Source organism: Trachemys scripta, chromosome 9 (genome assembly GCF_013100865.1).
Source record: "Trachemys scripta elegans isolate TJP31775 chromosome 9, CAS_Tse_1.0, whole genome shotgun sequence".
Lineage (NCBI taxonomy): Eukaryota > Metazoa > Chordata > Testudines > Emydidae > Trachemys > Trachemys scripta.
Genome location: NC_048306.1, coordinates 10,034,659 through 10,054,535, shown reverse-complemented (window position 1 = coordinate 10,054,535; position 19,877 = coordinate 10,034,659). Strand labels below are relative to the sequence as shown.

The following is a 19,877-nucleotide window of genomic DNA, read 5'->3' as shown; positions in this document are numbered from 1 at the left end:
TCGTCTATGGGCGGTCCATGGCTGACAGCCATATATAACATTTCAGCCAAAAGCAATATTTGACAGAAAGTTATACATCTCTGAGTAACGGGGATTATACTGGAACTCATGATAGAGTCTAAACTACAAATGTGCGCAATGACACCATTAACCATTAAAACAATTAACAAAGCATGAGGTTTCATTTGGTCTCGGCTACGGCAGAATGATTCAATACCTAGGTTGGAATATGATTCTTTTGAGACAAGACACCTTCTTTACTCCACATTTTTCAATGTCTTGAGTACAATTCCTTAAAAAGTGAAGTATCTGGCATCTGAACCCAATCCCACTGAAGTCACTAGCAATTGCTCCATTGTCTTTATAGAGGCCTCGTCCAATTCCCATTAGAGAAGCCTGTTGATCAATTTAAATTTAGGATCACACTCTTGTTATGATCCCTCTCCCCTTCCACATATCTGAACCGAAATCCTCAGGGCAGGAATTCAGCCAAGCATGGGACCCTTTGCAAAGCCCTTCATATTCCTTCAGACATAGTTTAGACTTTTGTGGGTTGCATCTGCACCCCACATACTTTGGAGAAGGCTGCTACAAAGTGGCCTCATCTAGGCTGGCATGGAGGGGGCAACTAGGAGTGAGGCAGGCTTTCCAGTTGCTCTTCTATCCCACAGGCTGGAATGACAGCCATGGATGTGCTCCCTTGCAGTTGTCTCCACCAATTGCATGTGTGTACGTATATCTGTGCACTCCATGCATACCCGCACCCGTGGATTACTTGGGCCTTTTGCAGGGAGAAGTGAATTGTGCCCTAAATACACACATTTCACAGAGTAAAGAAATAAAAAGGATTAGTCCATTGGGTGTAAAATAAAGTAATCTCACAAAAAGCAAGTATTTTTAACAGCACATATCTACTTTATGGCCCACGCCTCTTAACTCAGTGCGTCTGAGTTACAGAAACAGCACCTTAGTGGGTTATTTTTCATAGTTCGCTCAGTAATATGTTTACAAAACCATTGTTACAACTACATGCTTATAAGTTTTGATATACAGCAAACACCACAATGCACGTCTTCAGAGATTTCATGCTTATTTTAAAAACCTATTTAAATGTTTCTTTACATTCCCTCTTGGCAAAGAACAAGTTTATTGCCACATATTCCATGGCTCCATGGTCCAGTCTGACAATAATTAAAGGCAGATGCCTTTCTAGATAAAGATAACAGTAGTACGTATACAATATTACAGGCCAAATTCATCCTTGATTGTGACCCCACTGAACCTAATGAAGTTACACCAGGAATGAATTTGACATTGTGAAATTTCCAATGGTTGGCCTCTATTTTTAACTGCCTGTCATTGGCTTGAAAGCTTGTCTCACTCACCAACAGAAGTTGGTCCAGGTCCAATGAAATAGATTACCTCACCCACCTTGACTCTCTGCTATTACAAAAGTATATGCCTTGAAAGGTGAGAAAATGTTAAGTAGCTCTTATTTTGCTTTGACAAAAAAAATGTCCATGTCCATGTTCTTCTTTTCTGCTATGTATCAAGTCAACATTGAATTCCAGGTGTTGTAACAATTCAATGTTGTTAATATAATAAAAGTGTTACTTCAAGGCAACCTGCATTTGCCTGACATTTACTTGCCTATATTAATGATCTCATATCTCGAGAGCTTGCACTGAGTGAAACAATACATATCATCTGATGTTTTGGGGATGTTCTGTGTATAAGAGATCATATGCATTAGGAGTTTAGTGAAGAGAGAACTGAAATTTTTTTCCCCATGCATGCACTTGACATGAATCCAAATTTAAAATATAAAACTAAATAGTTAAACATGTTATCTTATTGTAAATGTGGATGTTAAGTTTTGGCAAAAGTGTTTCTTCTGTAATATAACGCTATTTATTTATAGTTTTACATCTAGCTATATCAAGTATCTATAATCTAATCTAATCTGTTTCCACAGTATCTTTGTAGTGTTGTTGTAGCCATGTTGGTCCTAGGATATATGAAAGATAAGGTGGGCGAGGTAATATCTTTTATGGCACCAACTTCTGTTGGTGAAAGGGACAAGCTTTCAATCTACCCAGAGCTCTCCCTCAGACCTGAAAGACACTCATTTCCCAGAGCTGAAGAAGAGCTCTGTGTAGCTTGAAGGCTTGTCTCTTTCACCAACAGACAATGGTCCAATAAAAGATATTACCTCACCCACCTTGTCTCTCTACAGCAATGGTTCCCAAACTTGTTCCGCCGCTTGTGCAGGGAAAGCCCGTGGTGGGCTGGGCCAGTTTGTTTACCTGCTGCATCCGCAGGTTCGGCCGATCGTGGCTCCCACTGGCCGCGGTTCGCTGCTCCAGGCCAATGGGAGCTGCGGGAAGGACAGCCAGTACGTCCCTCGGCCCGCGCCGCTTCCAGCAGCTCCCGTTGGCCTGGAGCAGCGAACCGCGGCCACTGGGAGCCGCGATCAGCCGAACCTGCGGATGCAGCAGGTAAACAAACCAGCCCAGCCCGCCAGGGGCTTTCCCTGCACAAGCGGCGGAACAAGTTTGGGAACCACTGTCTACAGTATCTGTCTGTTAAGAAACCTAATCTACCTGGTATGTAATATCTATGCTTTTATGTTAGGTTGGTCAAGGCAAATATCAAACTAATCCTTGTTTTAAGAAAATTTTGTTACCTTTTAGAAATCCCTCTGTTTTGTGTATTTCACTAACTGCCCCTCTTTACTTCCTGGTCGCAAGGATAAAGCCCCACACCCAGTTGGTGACATCATAATAATAATACTTAGCATGTGCACAGGCTTTTCATCTCCAGATGTCAAAGTGCTTTACAAAGGCTTGGGTAAGTATCATTATCCCTGGGTTTTTCAGATGGGGAAACTGAATTTCACACCATGAATCCGTGGTAGAGCTGGGCCCGCTCCCCATTTAATAGGGCCAGATGCAGTTGCTCCTATGCCATTAATCTCCATGAAGAGGCCAAAAGAACCATGACTGGTCTCCTTCACTCCTCACAAAGGATGACCCAAAAAGTAGTCACAAATCTGGACCAATGGGGGGGAAGTAACTGCCTTGCTGACAGCAGTGATCCCTTGTGGGACAGAGTAGCTTCAGCCATTTTAAGAACCTGCTCTTCCCCATGGAGGCTGCAGCTCTAACTCCTCAGCACGTGAGGGGAGCTGTGAAAGTTGCACCAAGCACCTCCTATGGCTGTGGAAAGAAGAGAAGATGGCTAATGGATTCAGAGGCTCCTCTGCCTTCCAGCAGTCACCTAGGGTCGCTCCTTCCCCCTGAGGTGGGCCCGCACACTTACTACTCCTGTCTATATAGGGCAGAGAAAGGGCCAACAATAACTCCTTTCTGCCTTTCCATTAGTGGTGGAGGCATCTTGCGTCTCATTCACAGAAGGTGTTACTCTTCTGCCACCTGAGAGGTGGAATTCCGAGAGGCCATGCGTACAGTGTAATGAATACCTTTACTATAAAGGTTGCAAAGTCAAAAACTCAAAAGTTAGGAAATGCCCGTGCAATCTTAATTCGATCCCCTGGTGCATATGGATTATGATACAGTCTTTAAATTCATGGTTATATAGGATTTTTTCCCAGGACCCCTGCCTCATTCAGTGCACAGGAAGGATGATGCTCATTTAATGAGCAGTTGTTAATGTTTTCGTTTCTTTTCCTTGTTCAATGTGTGGTCCCAGCTCTTATTTATTGCACACTATTCAAACTCTGCCCTGAGGACATAATTATTAAGTTCTTCATAGGCTTTTCTGTGGTGCTCTTCACTATCCCCTCTGAAGGCTTCACAAATATTAATGATTTTATCTTCACAATACCCCTGTGATTTGAGGGCGTACCATCCCCATTTTACAGATGGGGAACTGAGGCACAGAGAGATTAATGTCAAAAGTATCCACTAACTTCGGGCACCCATGTTGAGGGGACTAAGACCTGATTTTTTCAGAGAACTTAGCATCATATAGCATTTTATTGTTTCAAGGCACAGTTCCCATTAACACACAATTAGTAACCACCTCTGAAAAACGTGGTTTGAGTGATTTGCCCAGCATCACACAGGAGCTCTGTGGCAGAGGCAGAGATAGAATTTAGTTTTCCAGGACAACATTCAACTGCCTTCACCATGAGACCTTCCTTTCTCGTCTGAAGTCCTCTGCCTCACTCACTACACACCTCCCAGCTTCCCTCACTACCCTGCTTTGATTCATCCCCACAGCAGGCCCATCCTCGGCACAGAACCAAGGGGTCACACGGAAAAAATAGCACGTGATTATGTAATTAAAGACTGTCTCATACCGCATACGAACAAGGGGGACAAATTAAGATTGCACAGGCAACCTAATTTCTGGCGTGTCCAAACATCTGAGTGCCGGACTTTGTAAATTTAAAGATGTCTTTTATTGTAGTTTTTGCATATAATTTCCTAAGTTATTAAAAAGCAACCTGAAAAAACAAATTCCATCATGTGGCACGTTGATGCCCACATGGGTCATCAGCAGTGCTGGACCTTTCAGAGTCACCCTTCCAACCTCTCCACTTGGGCTAATGGAGTAGGATAGCAGTGGGAGATGGTCATCCTCTATGTGAACCAGAACTAGAGGACGATGGGACACTCTGCCAGTGGATTTCAGAAATTTGCTGACAACAGAGGAGAGGTGAGATTCAGGAATCTTGGGTTCCATTCCAGGCTCTGGAGGGGAGCATGCTCTAGTGGGCACACACCCTTTTGCCCATTGCACCCCATATTCCATCAGACACAGTTTAGACTGCTACAAATATAAGAAAAGCTGGGTTGGAACATGCTCAGTGCATGCTCCAACCCAGTGGAATCTTAAAGACTTTAGCACCAAAAATCTAAGGAATCTGCACTTAGCAGGAGAAACGTAAGTTTTTTCAAAGGCTCATATCTTGGCCAAATATGGGCAGATTTTCCTGGGGAATGCAGCAGGTTTAAAACAAATAAAAGGAAGTATTTCTTCACACAGTGCACAGTCAACCCTTGGAACTCCTTGCTGGAGGATGTTGTGAAGGCCAAGATCATAATAGGGTTCAAAAAAAGAACTAGATAAATTCATGGAGGATAGGTCCATCAATGGCTATTAGCCAGGATGGGCAGGGTTGGTGTCCCTAGTCTCTGTTTGCCAGAAGCTGGGAATGAGCGACTGGGGATGGATCACTTGATGATTACCTGTTCTGTTTATTCCTCTGGGGCACTTGGTACTGGCCACTGTTGGAAGACAGGATACTGGGCTAGATGGACCTTTGGTCTGAACCAGTAGGGCCGTTTTTATGTTCTTAACCCTGTCACAAAGGCCATCTCCTGCTCCAAACTGCATGTTTTCCACAATTTCAAATGTATTGATTTCAATTACAACACAGAATATAAAATGGACAGTGCTCACTTTATATTTATATAAATATAAATAATTTATTCACTTTATATTTATTTTGATTACTAATATTTGCACTGTAAAAAAACAAAATAAATAGTATTTTTCAATTCACCTAATATAAGTACTGTAGTGCAATCTCTTTATCATGAAAGTTGAACTTACAAATGTAGAATTATGTACAAAAAACCCTGCATTCAAAAATAAAACAATGTAAAATTTTAGAGCCTGCAAGTCCACTCAGTTCTACTACTTGTTCTGCCAATCGCTCAGGCAAACAAGTTTGTTTACATTTACAGGAGATAATGCTTCTTGTTTACAGTGTCACCTGAAAGTGAGAACAGGCGTTCTCATGGCACTGTTGTAGCCGGCACTGCAAGATATTTATGTGCCAGATGTGCTAAAGAGTCATATGTCCCTTTATGCTTCAACCACCATTCCAGGGGACACCCGTCCATGCTGATGATGGTTTCTGCTCGATAACAATCTAAAGGAATGCGGACTGACACATGTTCATTTTCATTAGCTGAGTCTGATGCCACCAGCAGAAGGTTGATTTTCTTTTTTGGTGGTTTGGGTTCTGTAGCTTCTGCATCAGAGCGTTGCTCTTTTAAGACTTCGGAAAGCATGTGCCACACCTCACTCCTCTCAGATTTTGGAAGGCACTTCAGATTCTTAAACCTTGGGTCAAGTGCTGTCGCTATTTTTAGAAATCTCACATTGGTACCTTCTTTGCATTTTGTGAAATCTGCAGTGAAAGGGTTCTTAAAATCAACAACATGTGCTGGGTCATCATCCGAGATTGCTATAACATGAAATATATGGCAGAATGTGGGTAAAACAGAACAGGGGACCCAAGGAGTTCAGTCACAAATTTAATTGACGCATTATTTTTTTAACAAGCGTCATCAGCATGGAAAAATGTCCTCTGGAATGGTGGCCGAAGCATGGGGGGGGGGGGGCATATGAACGTTTAGCATATCTGGCAAGTAAATACCTTGCAATGCTGGCTACAAAAGTCCCATGTAAGTACCTGTTCTCACTTTCTGGTGACACTGTAAATAACAAGAGGGCAGCATTCTCTCCTTAGCGATTGGCTGAACAAGAAGTAGGACTGAGTGGACTTGTAGGCGCTAAAGTTTTACATTGTTTTGTTTTTGAGTGCAGTTATGTAACAAAACAAACCTACATTTGTAAGTTGCACTTTCAGGACAAAGCGATTGCATTACAGTACTTGTATGAGGTGAATTGAAAAACACTATTTCTTTTGTTTATCATTTTACAGTGCAAATATTTGTAATAAAAATAATTTACACTTTGTATTCTATGTTGTAATTGAAATCAATATATCTGAAAATGTAGAAAAACATCCAAAAATATGTAATAAATTTCAAATGGTATTCTATTGTTTAACAGTGCGATTAAAACTGCGATTAATCATGATTAATTTTTTTAATTGCGATTAATTTTTTTGAGTTAATCGCATAAGTTAGCTACGATTAATCGACAGTCCTAATAAATAAAAAATAATAGTAGTAGTAGCAATTCAACCTGAGGCAGATACCCGGCACTGGAAAATTGTAGCTCAAATGATTAAAATTTGGCAAAGTTATGCTTAACTGAAAACAGGGCCTTATAATGGGAAGTGTTGGAAACTTTAATAATAGGTAGTGCTAATGGCCTGGACTATACATAAAGGTGGGCAGAGATCTATTATATTATTATTTTTAATGTTAAATGTTTGTAGAATTCCACAGGTATACATGGTGCCTTATAAAGAATCAAAACTTTAAAACTTGATCTCCCTATTTTATAATTTCTTTGATGTACAGTATAAAATGACTTAACTGTAAGTATGAATTCTTTTACCATGCTTGCATGAAGATTCTAAGATTAACTTTCTATATGACATGCATGAGACTGGATTTGTAATTGCTATGTCTGACAATGCAAGTTGTATACCTATTTCCATCTGTCTTTCAAGCAACGCCGTCCTCTCTATATTTAGAAACACTTTTAGTCATACCCTAGAATAAAGCAAACATATTTATGTTATTTTGGCTGCAGATTCCCTTTGAATTTGACATTTCCTTTGGAATCATTACTAATAGATGACACTTAGGTTTTTTACCTGGGTGAAGTGGAGATGAGAAGGCCAGAAGGTCCTTTATGGAGCTCAGAGTGCCCTTTCCTTTCATGTTGCAACCCTGTTGTTCTTTTTCCTTATGGGAAAAAAACCAACTTAACCTCCTTTAGTGATGCAGGAGTTATACCATTATCTCTGGCTGACTGTTGCATGGATTAGATTGGAAAATGAGTAACTTCTATCACACTTGATCTCAAATAGTGCTATCTGGCTTGCGTTTATCCCTTTGCAGTTACGGAATGGATAATTGCATGGATACTGGGAATCAGACACAACATTTGTGATGTCTCTTTTGATTTCCACTGCAGGGTTAAAAGAGAGGAAAAAAGTAAAAAGCTAACCTGTGATTTAATGCTGGCCACTGCCTGGCCTCTGGTACTAGCCTGGGTTTTGTGGTGTAGACCTTTACAAGTGCATGTCTGAGGCTGTCCTTATCATGTAGCTTAGCATGCTGCCACCTCTAATATCGTAGTCCCTCTTGAATCCTATAAATTGGGCTGAAACTGATTTGAATTTCATGCTGTAGAGTACACTTTAGTTTGAATCACAGCAGATTTTTTCACTTAAAAAAAATCTATTGAGATATAATCTTTTTGTTCTTTCATTTCATTTCTTTTATTTATTTATTTTTAGCAAAGGGAAAGGCAGATTATTTCAATTAAGAGCCTGTCACTGACAATTGTAAGCAACCTTTCTTCAGAGTTCAGTGCAGCAGTTGCAGTTTTAAGTTTCTTCGTGCTTCTGTCAGGATCTAATTTTCAAGGTACAGTTGCCATGGTAGCAACTTGGAATTTTAATCCAGTACTAAAGGTCAAGACAGGTCACCAGTTTCAGTTCCTCTTCAATCTCAGACTAAAGAGCCACAAAAAGGAGCTGAGATAAAGGTTTCACCTAACAAAAAATTCCATTCTGGAATACAGCCAGACTTGAAAATATATGATTTGTATAAGCTTTCAAATTTGTCTGGAACTATATAAATCCATGCTAAATCAAATGTGCTGAATGCTCATTTGCATTCCTTACTGTCCTTTGAGAGGCAAAGATACCACTTTAAAACAGAGTTCACTTGTCAGGAATAGCACATAAGGAAGAAATGGGATCTATATAGCCTACAAAAAGTAGTTGTGAAAGTCAGACCTTCATCGCTGGAGATACTGACTCTGTCACACAAACCCAGACCAGCTTGAGAGTTGCATTTCAGCCTCTCTCTTGTCAATATAAGAAGATACATATGGTAAACTGGTCAATATCTTTCTTTCAAGACCTGTCAAGATCTTTTGTTCAGCAATTTTTTTTTAAAACTCAATAAGACTCTTCTTTTATATATACATGATCTACAGGCCATTTGGCAATATTTTCAATAAGTGACCATTTTTTTTTGCTAGTCTTAACTATGTTCATATTTTGTATACATATTTGTAGGGTGGGGGGAAGCTAGCATTTGAAATGAGGACATGGCTTCATATTTGCAAGCTTCTTAGAACCCTTTTATGATTTATCTGGACGTTTCTTAGGGAGATCGGCTTATTCCTGCTCCTTTTCCAGGCTTATATCTTATTTTCAGGAAGTCATGGGGTAGTATTAGGATAATCTTTAATTGTATTTTCTTTGACATTCAAGGGGACAAAACGTCGTCCTCCTGGAATTTGGGAGAGTGTTAACTAACCTGACCTGCCAGTGGGGAAATTTGTAACCAGTCTGAGAGAACCTATTTATAGTCAAGGCATACTTCCAGTCTCTTTCCTCCAGGGCTGTCAGGGGCTGAGAGTACTGCAGAGATTGTGCTCCTCAGCCCATGAGATGATGGGAGAACTTTGTTTCACCTTACAAATAAATCCTCTGTTCAGTCAGGCTGCAACATGGATGGGCTCTGGAGTCCTGCTGAGTCCTCAGCCCAAAGGATAATTACAGCAATACGAGTTCCTCAAGTTGCAGGGTGTAGGGCTGAGGAGAACGTGGAGGATTCTAAGGGCTGTGTCACAGGGATTCGGAAGTAGGATACAGAGAATTAAACTGTGAAATTAGGACTAGTGGCTCTTAGCTTCACTTTTGGATATTTAGGGCAAAAATAGCCCATTCCAATATTATGAATGCAAAATTTCCTAGCACAACCATTCTTCTTTCAGCCTTCTGGTTCATTTCATATGGTGCCTACAGGACTTCCTGGAGACAGTAAATCTGGGTGACAATTCATTCACCTCAAATACTACACAGTGGATGGCTGACTGCTGCTGGAAGAAAGTGGAGGAAGTATGAGTCACTTAAACTTAAAGGACTAGTAAGGTGTAGTAGACGAGAAAGGGCCTGAAGTACAGAGGAACGAGACATGGTCGGGCTATGCCCCGTGAGTGTAGGGAGAGAGACCAGGAGTGAGAAGGAGATGGATAGAGATCCAAATTGTGGGGAGCAGAAATAGAGAGGTCAGTTGGCAGGTAGTGAAGCAGAGAGGATGGAAATCCAAAGAGAAAGAAATGGGATGCAGTTTGGAGCAGAAGTTGTGCAAGAGAGGTTCTGGTTGCAGCTGCTGCCCCTGTCCTGAACATGACATATATTTTCAGATTTACACAGTACATATGTTTTCCAAAATGCAGGTTTGAAGCTAGGCTGACTTTTGAAGGGAATCCAGCCGATGGACATATAAAACACAGCGTCAGCTTGCGGTTGACCTTGAGCTATAAAGGTGCAACACGTTCTGCTGGATTAGTGGCTGTTGGCAGAACGCCTTAAACCCAGGGGAACCCCCTTGTTGCAGGTCTAAAGTGTTGTAAATACCAAAATGGGCATCGATACAGAGAGCATAAGGAAATACACGCCTATTGGCATCATATGTACCCGTATCATTTTACTGTTAACATATAGAGTGGTTGCCATTAAACAGTCAGCATTTATCTATTTCCCAAGCAGTGGTATGCCTTACTTTCAATATAGAGAATTATTATAACAGTGGTATTGCAGATACCACTACACAGTAACAGTGAATAAATGGTGATTAATACTGAATCAGAGGCTGTTTTTAAATTGTAATCTTTGGTGCTTATTAAAGTTTCAAACATTGGCTAGCAAGCAGGCAGTTGGTCAGTTTGTTACAAGCACTCTTACGGCAGTCACTATATGTGTCTGTGATATTCAACAAAAACTATTTAACATTGATCAGTGAATTACAAGCAAATTAATTTCCCTTGTTCACATGATCTTTTAAACTGATTTATAAATATGTCAAGAGGAGATCATTGAAATGAGTGCAGTAGCAGATATTTTATTTTGACAGGGAGGTTAAACTACATAAGAGCCATTTGAATAATGAAAACAAATTAAAAGTCTAATTTAGAAATTATTTTGAATAATGGGCTTATCTTCCAGGACGCAGTGTTTTTAATTCTGACACTGAGTTCTATTATATTTAATAGACGCTGAAATGTTTTGCACATTTGCTTCTTTCTGCAATGGGCCATAAGAAATATTTTCTACAGCTACATAAACATTGTTGGAGTTCCAATTACTTAGGACTTTGCTCAAAAGGAGAACCCAGGCAGTAAGGAACAAAGATACAATGTCAACTGATCATTATCTTTTCCCTGGATCATGGAAGGTAATATTCAAGAACCCACTCTAGCAAAAGGGTGCAAAGCAAACTCCTAATTAACAAAATGAGACAGTAAATATGAATGACAACTAATCAAAAGAGGCTTTTTTTTGTTCTTGCTTTCTACTCGGTCTGTTAATATACTGCACTGGAGCTCTCTAGAAATAATGGTGTTCCAATTGCATGCCCCTGTTGTTTCATTATGATAATTTGTATGGGGTTGTGTAAGCGCCGTGAATTCGTGACTTTGCCAACTTACCTAGAGGGAATATCTTTGGAACTTCCTTAGGTTAGCAAACAGTCAGTAGTTAGTCTAATGATTAATGCATCCTCCACTTATAAAGTGAAATTGAACATACACTGTAAAATGAATCAGGCTATCAACAATGTGGGATCATTTGACACTCTCATATTCAGTGTTTCCCAAACTTGGGACACTGCTTGTTCAGGGAAAGCCCCTGGTGGGCCGGGCCGGTTTGTTTACCTGCTGCGTTCGCAGGTCTGGCTGATCGCGGCTCCCACTGGCCAATGGGGGCTGCTGGAAGCGGCGGCCAGCACATCCCTCGGCCTGCGCCGCTTCCCACAGCCCCCATTGGCCTGGAGCAGCGAACCGCAGTCAGTGGGAGCCGCGATCGGTCGGACCGGCAGACGCAGCAGGTAAACAAACCGGCCCGCCAGGGGCTTTCCCTACACAAGCAGTGTCCCAAGTTTGGGAACCACTGATCTAGATCAAGAGCTTTAGGGTATGTCTACACCACAATGGAACACCCGCAGCTGGTCTGTGTCAGCTGACTGGGGCTCGGGCTATGGTGCTGTCAAATTGCAGTGTAAACATTCAGGCTTGGGCTGGAGCGTGGGTTCTGGGACCCTCCCCACTCACAGGGCCCTAGAACTTGGGTTCCAGCCTGAGCCTGAATGCCTAGACTGTAATTTTACTGCCCTCTAACCCGAGCCCCATGAGCCCAAGTCAGCTGTGAGTTTTTCACTGCAATGTAGAAATACCCTGGGTTACAAACGCTAGAATTTCAGAAATGTAAGATTTTAAAACTATCATGCCCTAACTGGAGTATGACTGAAGCTCAGCTGTAACGTTGGGTACGTTGATACATAAATACATACAACCACATTTTTCTTATTGTAGTTGGACATAAAACTTGGCAAGTTTTTAGTGTGTGCAATTAAACTGAAAATCATACACCACCCCTAAATGAACCCCAGTTTTTCATAATGATTTCTTTCAAGTTTAAGGATGCATCGGTGCTTCTTGATCTGAATGTTCAGAATACCAATATTTCTAGTTGTCGCATTATCCAATATATAGTCCTTGGTGCATCAAGATCCTCTTGATGTCTAATGACTCTTCATAAGGACCTCATGCTGATTCACTTCAAACCATGAATTACCTTTAATTCATAGCTTGAGCATGCTGCCAAATTTTGGGCTTTTGTGCTCTCAGGTGACTGTCCCTGACATGATGGAGAACTTCCAACAAGCCATTAGACACTTATGAAACAGCTAAACATCAAGCAGTACATTTCTACCAAGTATTATCATAATCTGTGGGATTAGGAAACTACTGGTATTTACCGCAACTTGTTTAAAGCCACGTGGGAAATTCTGGCCCTATTGAAGTCAATGGCAAAACTGCCATGACTTCAAGGGGGTCAGAATCTCATCTGTGGTGAATCTCAGTTTTATCAGTGGGATTCTCCCTGGCTTTAAACAAGCTAAATAATGGTCACTGACTCATTTTCAGATTTTTAAAGAAATTCTTATTTCCAGTGTAATTTTTTACCACATTGAATAGGAGAAGAGTGCAAAAATTGCAAGGAAATGTTTGCCAAAATGTCATGTGAAATTGTTCATCAATTTGTTTTGCATGTTTTTGAGTACTCTGAACTTAGCTTTTCTCTAGCTACTGCACAGGTTGTAGACTACAGTCTGTAGGCTCACAAAAATACTATAAAGATAAAACAAGTTGTTGTTTTTGTCGGACCCATTAAACTTTTCTGTTCCAAGTTCTTAATGGTTTCCGGTAGTTCACTGAATCCATGAGTAGGACCTTTTAATACTGTGTTAATACAATAAGTATAGGAAGTCATTTTATGACAAGGAAAGAATACCATTATGATTACATTCTTCTTTTTAGCTGGGCTTTTATGGAAACTACCCAAGAGTACTCTGCAGTATGACTTAGAACACAGGATGTGCTTGATTAAAAAGGTTCTGGGTGCTTTCCAACTGGACACAGGCCAAGTGCTAACAACTAAACAGAACAAAAGAATGGATGTTTGAGGATGACATACTCTCAATGGTAATTATATAACACAAACCTCAGTCAAGGGCTGACTATGTACCCTTGAATTCATGGATGTTGACAGATGATCCTTCTCCTTGCAATTGGTTGCACTGTATCTGTTGCTCCTTACTATACTTCATAAAAAACTAATAGGAGTAGACTGGTTATAAATTTATTGTACTATATGTAATCTATGGACTGGTCAAAAAAAGAAGCAGAAGAAGATGAGAAGCCAAGTCCTATAGTTTTTTCACAAATCCTGGACCATCCTTTGGAGAGGAAGGGTAGCCCAATGGTTAGGGCACTAGCCTAAGACTTGGGAAATCAGGGTCCAATTATCTGCTCCACCAGACTTCCTGTGTGACCTTGGGCAAGTCACTTAGGAAACTGAGACACAGAAAGGCTATCTGTGAAATGGAGATAATGATATCACCCTACCTCACAGGGGAAGGATAAATACATTAAAGATTGTGAAGTGCTTTGAGATCTACTGAAGAAAAGCACTACATAAGAGCTAGATATTGTCATTACTGGTTTCAGCTACAATATCTTTTTGATATATTTATATATAAATTTCATATTAAAACTGTATGGCTAGAAATAAAAATACCACTTCAGTGGGACTACTTGTGAGTCAAGTTACTTATATATGTTTGCAGGATCAGGCCCTTTGGCCCTTGTGGGCCCCATCCTTGATACAACTCACCACACCCCATCTGACTTCCTGCACAGCTCTGGGATTTCTCATGGCCCCTTGCGTTTGAGTGTGACACCATATATTTTAAACATTAAAAACGTAAAAAATTCATACACAAAAATACTTTTCTGTGAAACAATGTAGGTTACCATACTAATATGCCTGACACAAACCCATACAGTCAAGTAAATGGGAAGTTAAGCCACCTGGCAGTAAATACTCTCTGTTCTTCCACCTATAGGTGCACACCTTTCTACCATAAACCACACACCATACAAAAAAACCCTTTACTCTGACCCTGCAAGGATGCCAGCCTCCAACATCTGACATGCACAGAGCATTGTCTATTGGAGCAGAGTAAAGCAGCATGTAATCCAAGTCTCAACATGACAAAACCACATTCTGCCTATAAATAGCACCTAATTCCTAAGCTGGCAGGAGGGTAGCTGGGTAATAGAATGAACGTGAGCACCTTTGGTCCAATGCCTGATCAAAGATCACAAGCAGATTTCTGATAGAACTGATGGGGTCAATTTGATTGCCAACAGAAGTGATGTTAATGGGACTGGTAGTCTCAGGTTTCATAAGATTTGCATGTATCATCAAAAAGATGAAGGACAACTGTGACATCATCTCACACACGCGTCCAGCTCAGAGATACCTCCCGCAATGGATAGAAATAGATGAACACACCTGTGCCACATCTGTTTAGCAGCAGAAGCTCAAGATGAAATAGTGAAAAACAGATCCAATTATAAGTGGAGGTGGTGGCTGGGTGCAAGAATACCAATAGGGGCAGAGCTAAGATTGGGGTGTGTGCTCTGTAGCATAGAGCAATGGTGCTGGTATATGCAGAAACCATAATTTTACCAGTAGATCCCAGAATCCCATCCATATCCATCAGGAATTATGGAACCACAGCATCATAAATATCTTGCTATTAAAATGGATAATGATAGCAGGATCAATAAATCTGCCATCTAGCTATGATTATTGGATAATATCATCATTGGTTTCAGCCACAATCTGCTTTGCTTTCATTCTATCCTCAGGCATGTGCAACCAACTCCAGCTGAAGTTAGTGGAAGCTGTACATGTAGATCTAAGGGCAGAGTCTTGCCTACCATACTTTAAGTCACACAATGGATTGCCTCCTAACCAATATAACCCTTCCAAAGACCTATGGAAATTCTTGGAAACTGCCTTAATAATTTCTTTGTAGTAAAAGGGAAAAAATGATAGTAATGGGAGAGCTGATCTTCATTTGGAAGCTAAAAATAAAAGTAACTTTATTGCAGCTCTGATCTGTCATGTGTAAAATCCATCACCTACCATAAGAAGGCAGTTCATTCCAGCAGAAATCTGATTGATAGTGCTGGAACTTTAGATCAAGCAGCAGAATAGAGAGCAACTGGTTCATAAAATGTACTCAGTGTCTTCGAGTTTTATATCAGGCTTCCTATAGAGAGCTTTGGTCCCATTAAATGCACTATATACCACTGAGCTATGAAGCGCTGTTCTTTTTAAATTCAGCTTATAACTATAAACCATGATTGACAAGTCTATTACTGTTGGATACAAACTATTGAAATATTGTATTTTATAGTATACTCACCAAAATATTTTTCATAGTGGAATCCAAATACACTTGCTTTAGGAGAAAAATCACTTTAAGATGTAATAATATTTTTTATGTTTTACTAGAGAAGGTTCTTGATGTAAGCATTGCATCATTTAGAGATTCTGGCATATGAATTTATCCTTTTTGTTTTCAGGATCAGAGGGACCAGTGGGAGAGATATTTTTTAAAATCTGAAATCATTTCCAGAAATAACAATAGAATAAGGGAAGGACTAATCTGATGATATTGTTGGAAAAATAAATATCGCTTACGTGCACCAATTTATTTTTATCATTAGCCAGATTTCATAATTCTCATTAAAACTGAAATGCCGACTTTCAATTTTTGCATCCAATCAGAAGAATTAAATAAATTGAATGTAGAGGGTTGGTGTTAGAGATTCGTTTTGCAAATCCTTACTCATTCAAGTAACTTTACCCATATGAGAAAAGTTGCATGACTTTATTTCATGAGTCAAGGAGTCCAGAGGTTAAAACAATGGAATGGAATGCTTGGATTCTATTCCCAACTCTGTGATTGACTTGCCATATGACTTGGGCAAGTTATCTGATCTCACTGAGACCTCGTCTGTGCACAAAGTTGTATTGATTTAACTAAAACTGGTTGAAAATCAATTGAATTAAACCAATTCAAAAATGCGGTGTGGATACGTTAAATTGATTTAACCTGGTTTATACAGATATAGATTAAATTGCATCCTGACTGAATTAAACTAAATTGCTATAAGCCACTTCTAAATCCATCTAAGTGTCCACACAGGCGTTTAAACACATTTTAGTTAAACCAGTACAGATTGGTGTATCTTGGTTTAACCAAATCAGTTTAAAAAACACTCCAGTAGTTAAAGTGATGCAGCTCTGAATTTAGGCCAGCTCCAAACCTCACTTTCCTCATATGTAAAATGGTAACTATAATAGTAACCTATTTTACAAAGTTGCTAATTAATTCATATTTGTAAAGCACTTTGAGACCATGGGTTAAGGTGCAAAATATTGTGGGCTCAATTCACTGCTGCCTTACTCCAGTTTTACACCAGCACAAGATAATGGGAAAGGATGTAACTCAGTGAATAATCAGGTCCTCCATATTTTTAGATCATCCGTGATTTTCTTTAATCCGTGACTGTCAACTGTCCCAAAGTGTATAAAATTCAAGACCTCTTTTTTCAACATATTTTACTCTCCTTCAATAAATAAATGCTAAAAATCTTGCATCAGCTATTCATCAGGTTGAATTTTCTGTTGTAAGAAGCTTAGTATCTGATGACCAATTAAAAGTGGTTTAATTCTGGCAAGCTGTACAAATAAAATTGGCATTCATTTTGCTTAATAAACTCATCTTTTAGACATACCTCTGTTCGTTAATGCTTAAGGAGAAGAAACAGCAATAAGAGCAGAAGACGTAAAACTGGTTTATGGCGAATTTTTCAGCACTGTTGAGAACACCAGAATGCCAGGACAAGATTGTATGTAAGCCGGGTTCAGTTACCTTTGGAGAACTAAGCTCATTCCTTAAGATAAACTTAAAACAAAATATAAATCTGGAAGTAACAATACTTACGACTTTTGTGGCACTGACTTGGTGGCAGATTTCCCTGCTGGATCACTCCACTCTGTAAACGAAGGAAACATATTTCCAAATGTCAAAAGATTCCTGTTGCCCTAAGCGCTCAACCCACCTAATTGTACTTGGTTACACAACATGCCACAATGCGTAATATGTCATCAAAAATGGAACTGATATGCTTTAGCACCATAGAAATTAATTTTTCATCCCTTGTTTTAATGATGTTAAGGAGGCAAAAAACAAACAAACAAAAAGAACCCCCCAACAACCAACCAACCCCGATTGTCTCAATTAAGGACAATAAAGACCTACTTTGTACATTGTATCCTGAGGTCGGGTGCTGGGAATCCTACAATGAAGAACACAAAAATGTCAGGATTAGTTCAATGAAAGGAAGAAGATGGTAGATACATCTTTCCTTGTTAGACTAAGGGCACAAGCATAACATAAACAGAGAAGGAAAATACACAGGTTCATGTGCCTGAGAAGAGAACAACACTAAAAATTTAAAAGACTGTATTATCTGTACATAAGAATGCTACTTGCACTGCTCAGTACCTAGCCTATTTTAGGCCCAAAAGGCCAGATCCTCAGCTGGTGTACACGGACCCTTTAAAGCCTTACCCACAGATGTGTACATGTGCTTCCCATTTAAGATAATGGGAAGTATTTGCATAGGCTGAACTTGGTCTTGAGTTTTAAAATAACCAGGCATTAAGTTCAGCAGCATCACTCTTCTTTTTTGACCCCACCTGCTTAACATGTCATTACCTAAAACTGAAATTCAAGATGTTTTGGAGTGCTATCTTACGTACACGAGACAAAGACACAAGAGTCAGTTCTTCAGCTGGTGTAAACCAGTGAAGCTCCAGTGAAATCAATGAAGCTGCACTCAATTTACATCAGCTCAGGATCTGGCCCATGGTGTATGGTGCACACAGCATTTTGCACACAATGTGCTTCTCACTGACCCACAGTAATGTATAATGACATTCTTAATTTCACAGGCTTTTCTTGCTTGATCTTTCCCTTGGCTTTACAATCAACAATGAGGTATAACCTGATGCCAAATCAGCCTTCATCCCAAGTAGGCCCTAGTAGTTTGTGATGATTTTAAATTAAGCCATTATTTACAATCCAGTCCGAGAGACAGGCACTACTTTGTTAAAAGTCTTAGATCTGTAGGATGTTAAAGTCATTAAAGCCCTCGCTACACTTTCTCTCAGGGCATTATTAGTTCCTAATATTCTGCTGCACTGTTAGTCAGTCCCTTGTGAGGTAAATCATGCCTTCAAGAGTAAACATAGCACTTTAAATTTGAGTGTCAGAGGGATAAATAAATTGTTGTGATAAGTTCTGCCTTTTCTATTGCATTATTTTACAAATGAGGAGACTTAATTTTTTTATGTAAGATGAGGACCTATAATAAGGCCTGCTTTAGGTTTATATGACCACATGTTCTTATCTGTTTTATCTCTAAAACCTATCAATTTGGCTCTCTCTAATTGATTTAGTGGGATGTTCTGAGTAGGCAATCTTGTACTGTATTTTTCACAGTAAAGTTAACTAACCTAGAAACATCCATGTTCTTTCCTCTTTCCTAAAGTGTGATTTTTTAAAAGCCTAATTTATATTTCATAAAATTTATTATAACCTCACAGATTTTTTTAAATGGGTCTGAGAGCATAAGATTTACTCATGCAAAACTCTCGTTGAAGTTAGTGAAGGAGTGCAGTACATGGTCCTATTCTTGTAGGGCCCAGAAAAAAACCAGCACTGAATTTAGTCCTGCTCTAATTTAAGAAGATATAGCTTCCAGTGTGCCAGACTCCATGCTTACTCATATGGGTATGAATCCACTTTGACCTAAATGGATTCTGTGGAGTTTAACCAGATTTACAGTAATATAAATGAGTGCAGTATTCAGCTTAGTTAGGAATTGCACCCACATATGAATCTGGCCTATGATGTTTAATGCAGCAGCACTTAAGCGCATTGCCATTGTCAGTAGCGGAGTAGAACAATGATGTTTTGCTGGAATACGGCATGGTCAGAGTTTGCTTTGTTTTGTTTACTAGCAATAGCCACACTGATTTCACATTAGCTTCAGCCAACGCATGGAGGCAGGGTTTGGAGTGGGAGAATCTCTGGCAAATAGTGACAACTGGACAAAATTGGTGGAGAACTGATTTTAAATGTTTGAAATAGTACATGATTACAAAAGCCTCTACTGCATGAATGAAAGAACCAGCTTTCTGTTGTCTTCAAAGCTGTAGCAGCCTCAGAAACTCTTGACATTGTCCAGCCCATGGAGAGAAGAACAAAACCCCACACTATGGGGTAACATTTCCAGCTCCCCTGGAAAGTATGACTCCAAGTGGCAGAGGTCCACAGCAGTTCAAATCTCAGTATAAGTCACCACTTGCAGCAATGCACATGTTGAGTCATCTGCAGAGACTGAATCTGGGACTTTGGGATCTAAAAGCATGAGCCTCTATTCCTGGAGCTAAAGGACCAGCCCTTTTA

General features: G+C 39.8%; 1 protein-coding gene across 1 annotated transcript in view; it reads right to left on the bottom strand.

Moving 5' to 3' along the window:
- AFF2 (AF4/FMR2 family member 2) overlaps positions 1-19,877 on the bottom strand; it is a gene marked incomplete in the record, with an annotated part of 408,588 nt that overhangs the window by 140,017 nt on the left and 248,694 nt on the right. Inside the window, 2 exon segments of the mRNA XM_034781192.1 lie at positions 17,346-17,397; positions 17,664-17,700. Of these exon segments, the coding sequence (XP_034637083.1) occupies positions 17,346-17,397; positions 17,664-17,700 (89 nt within the window).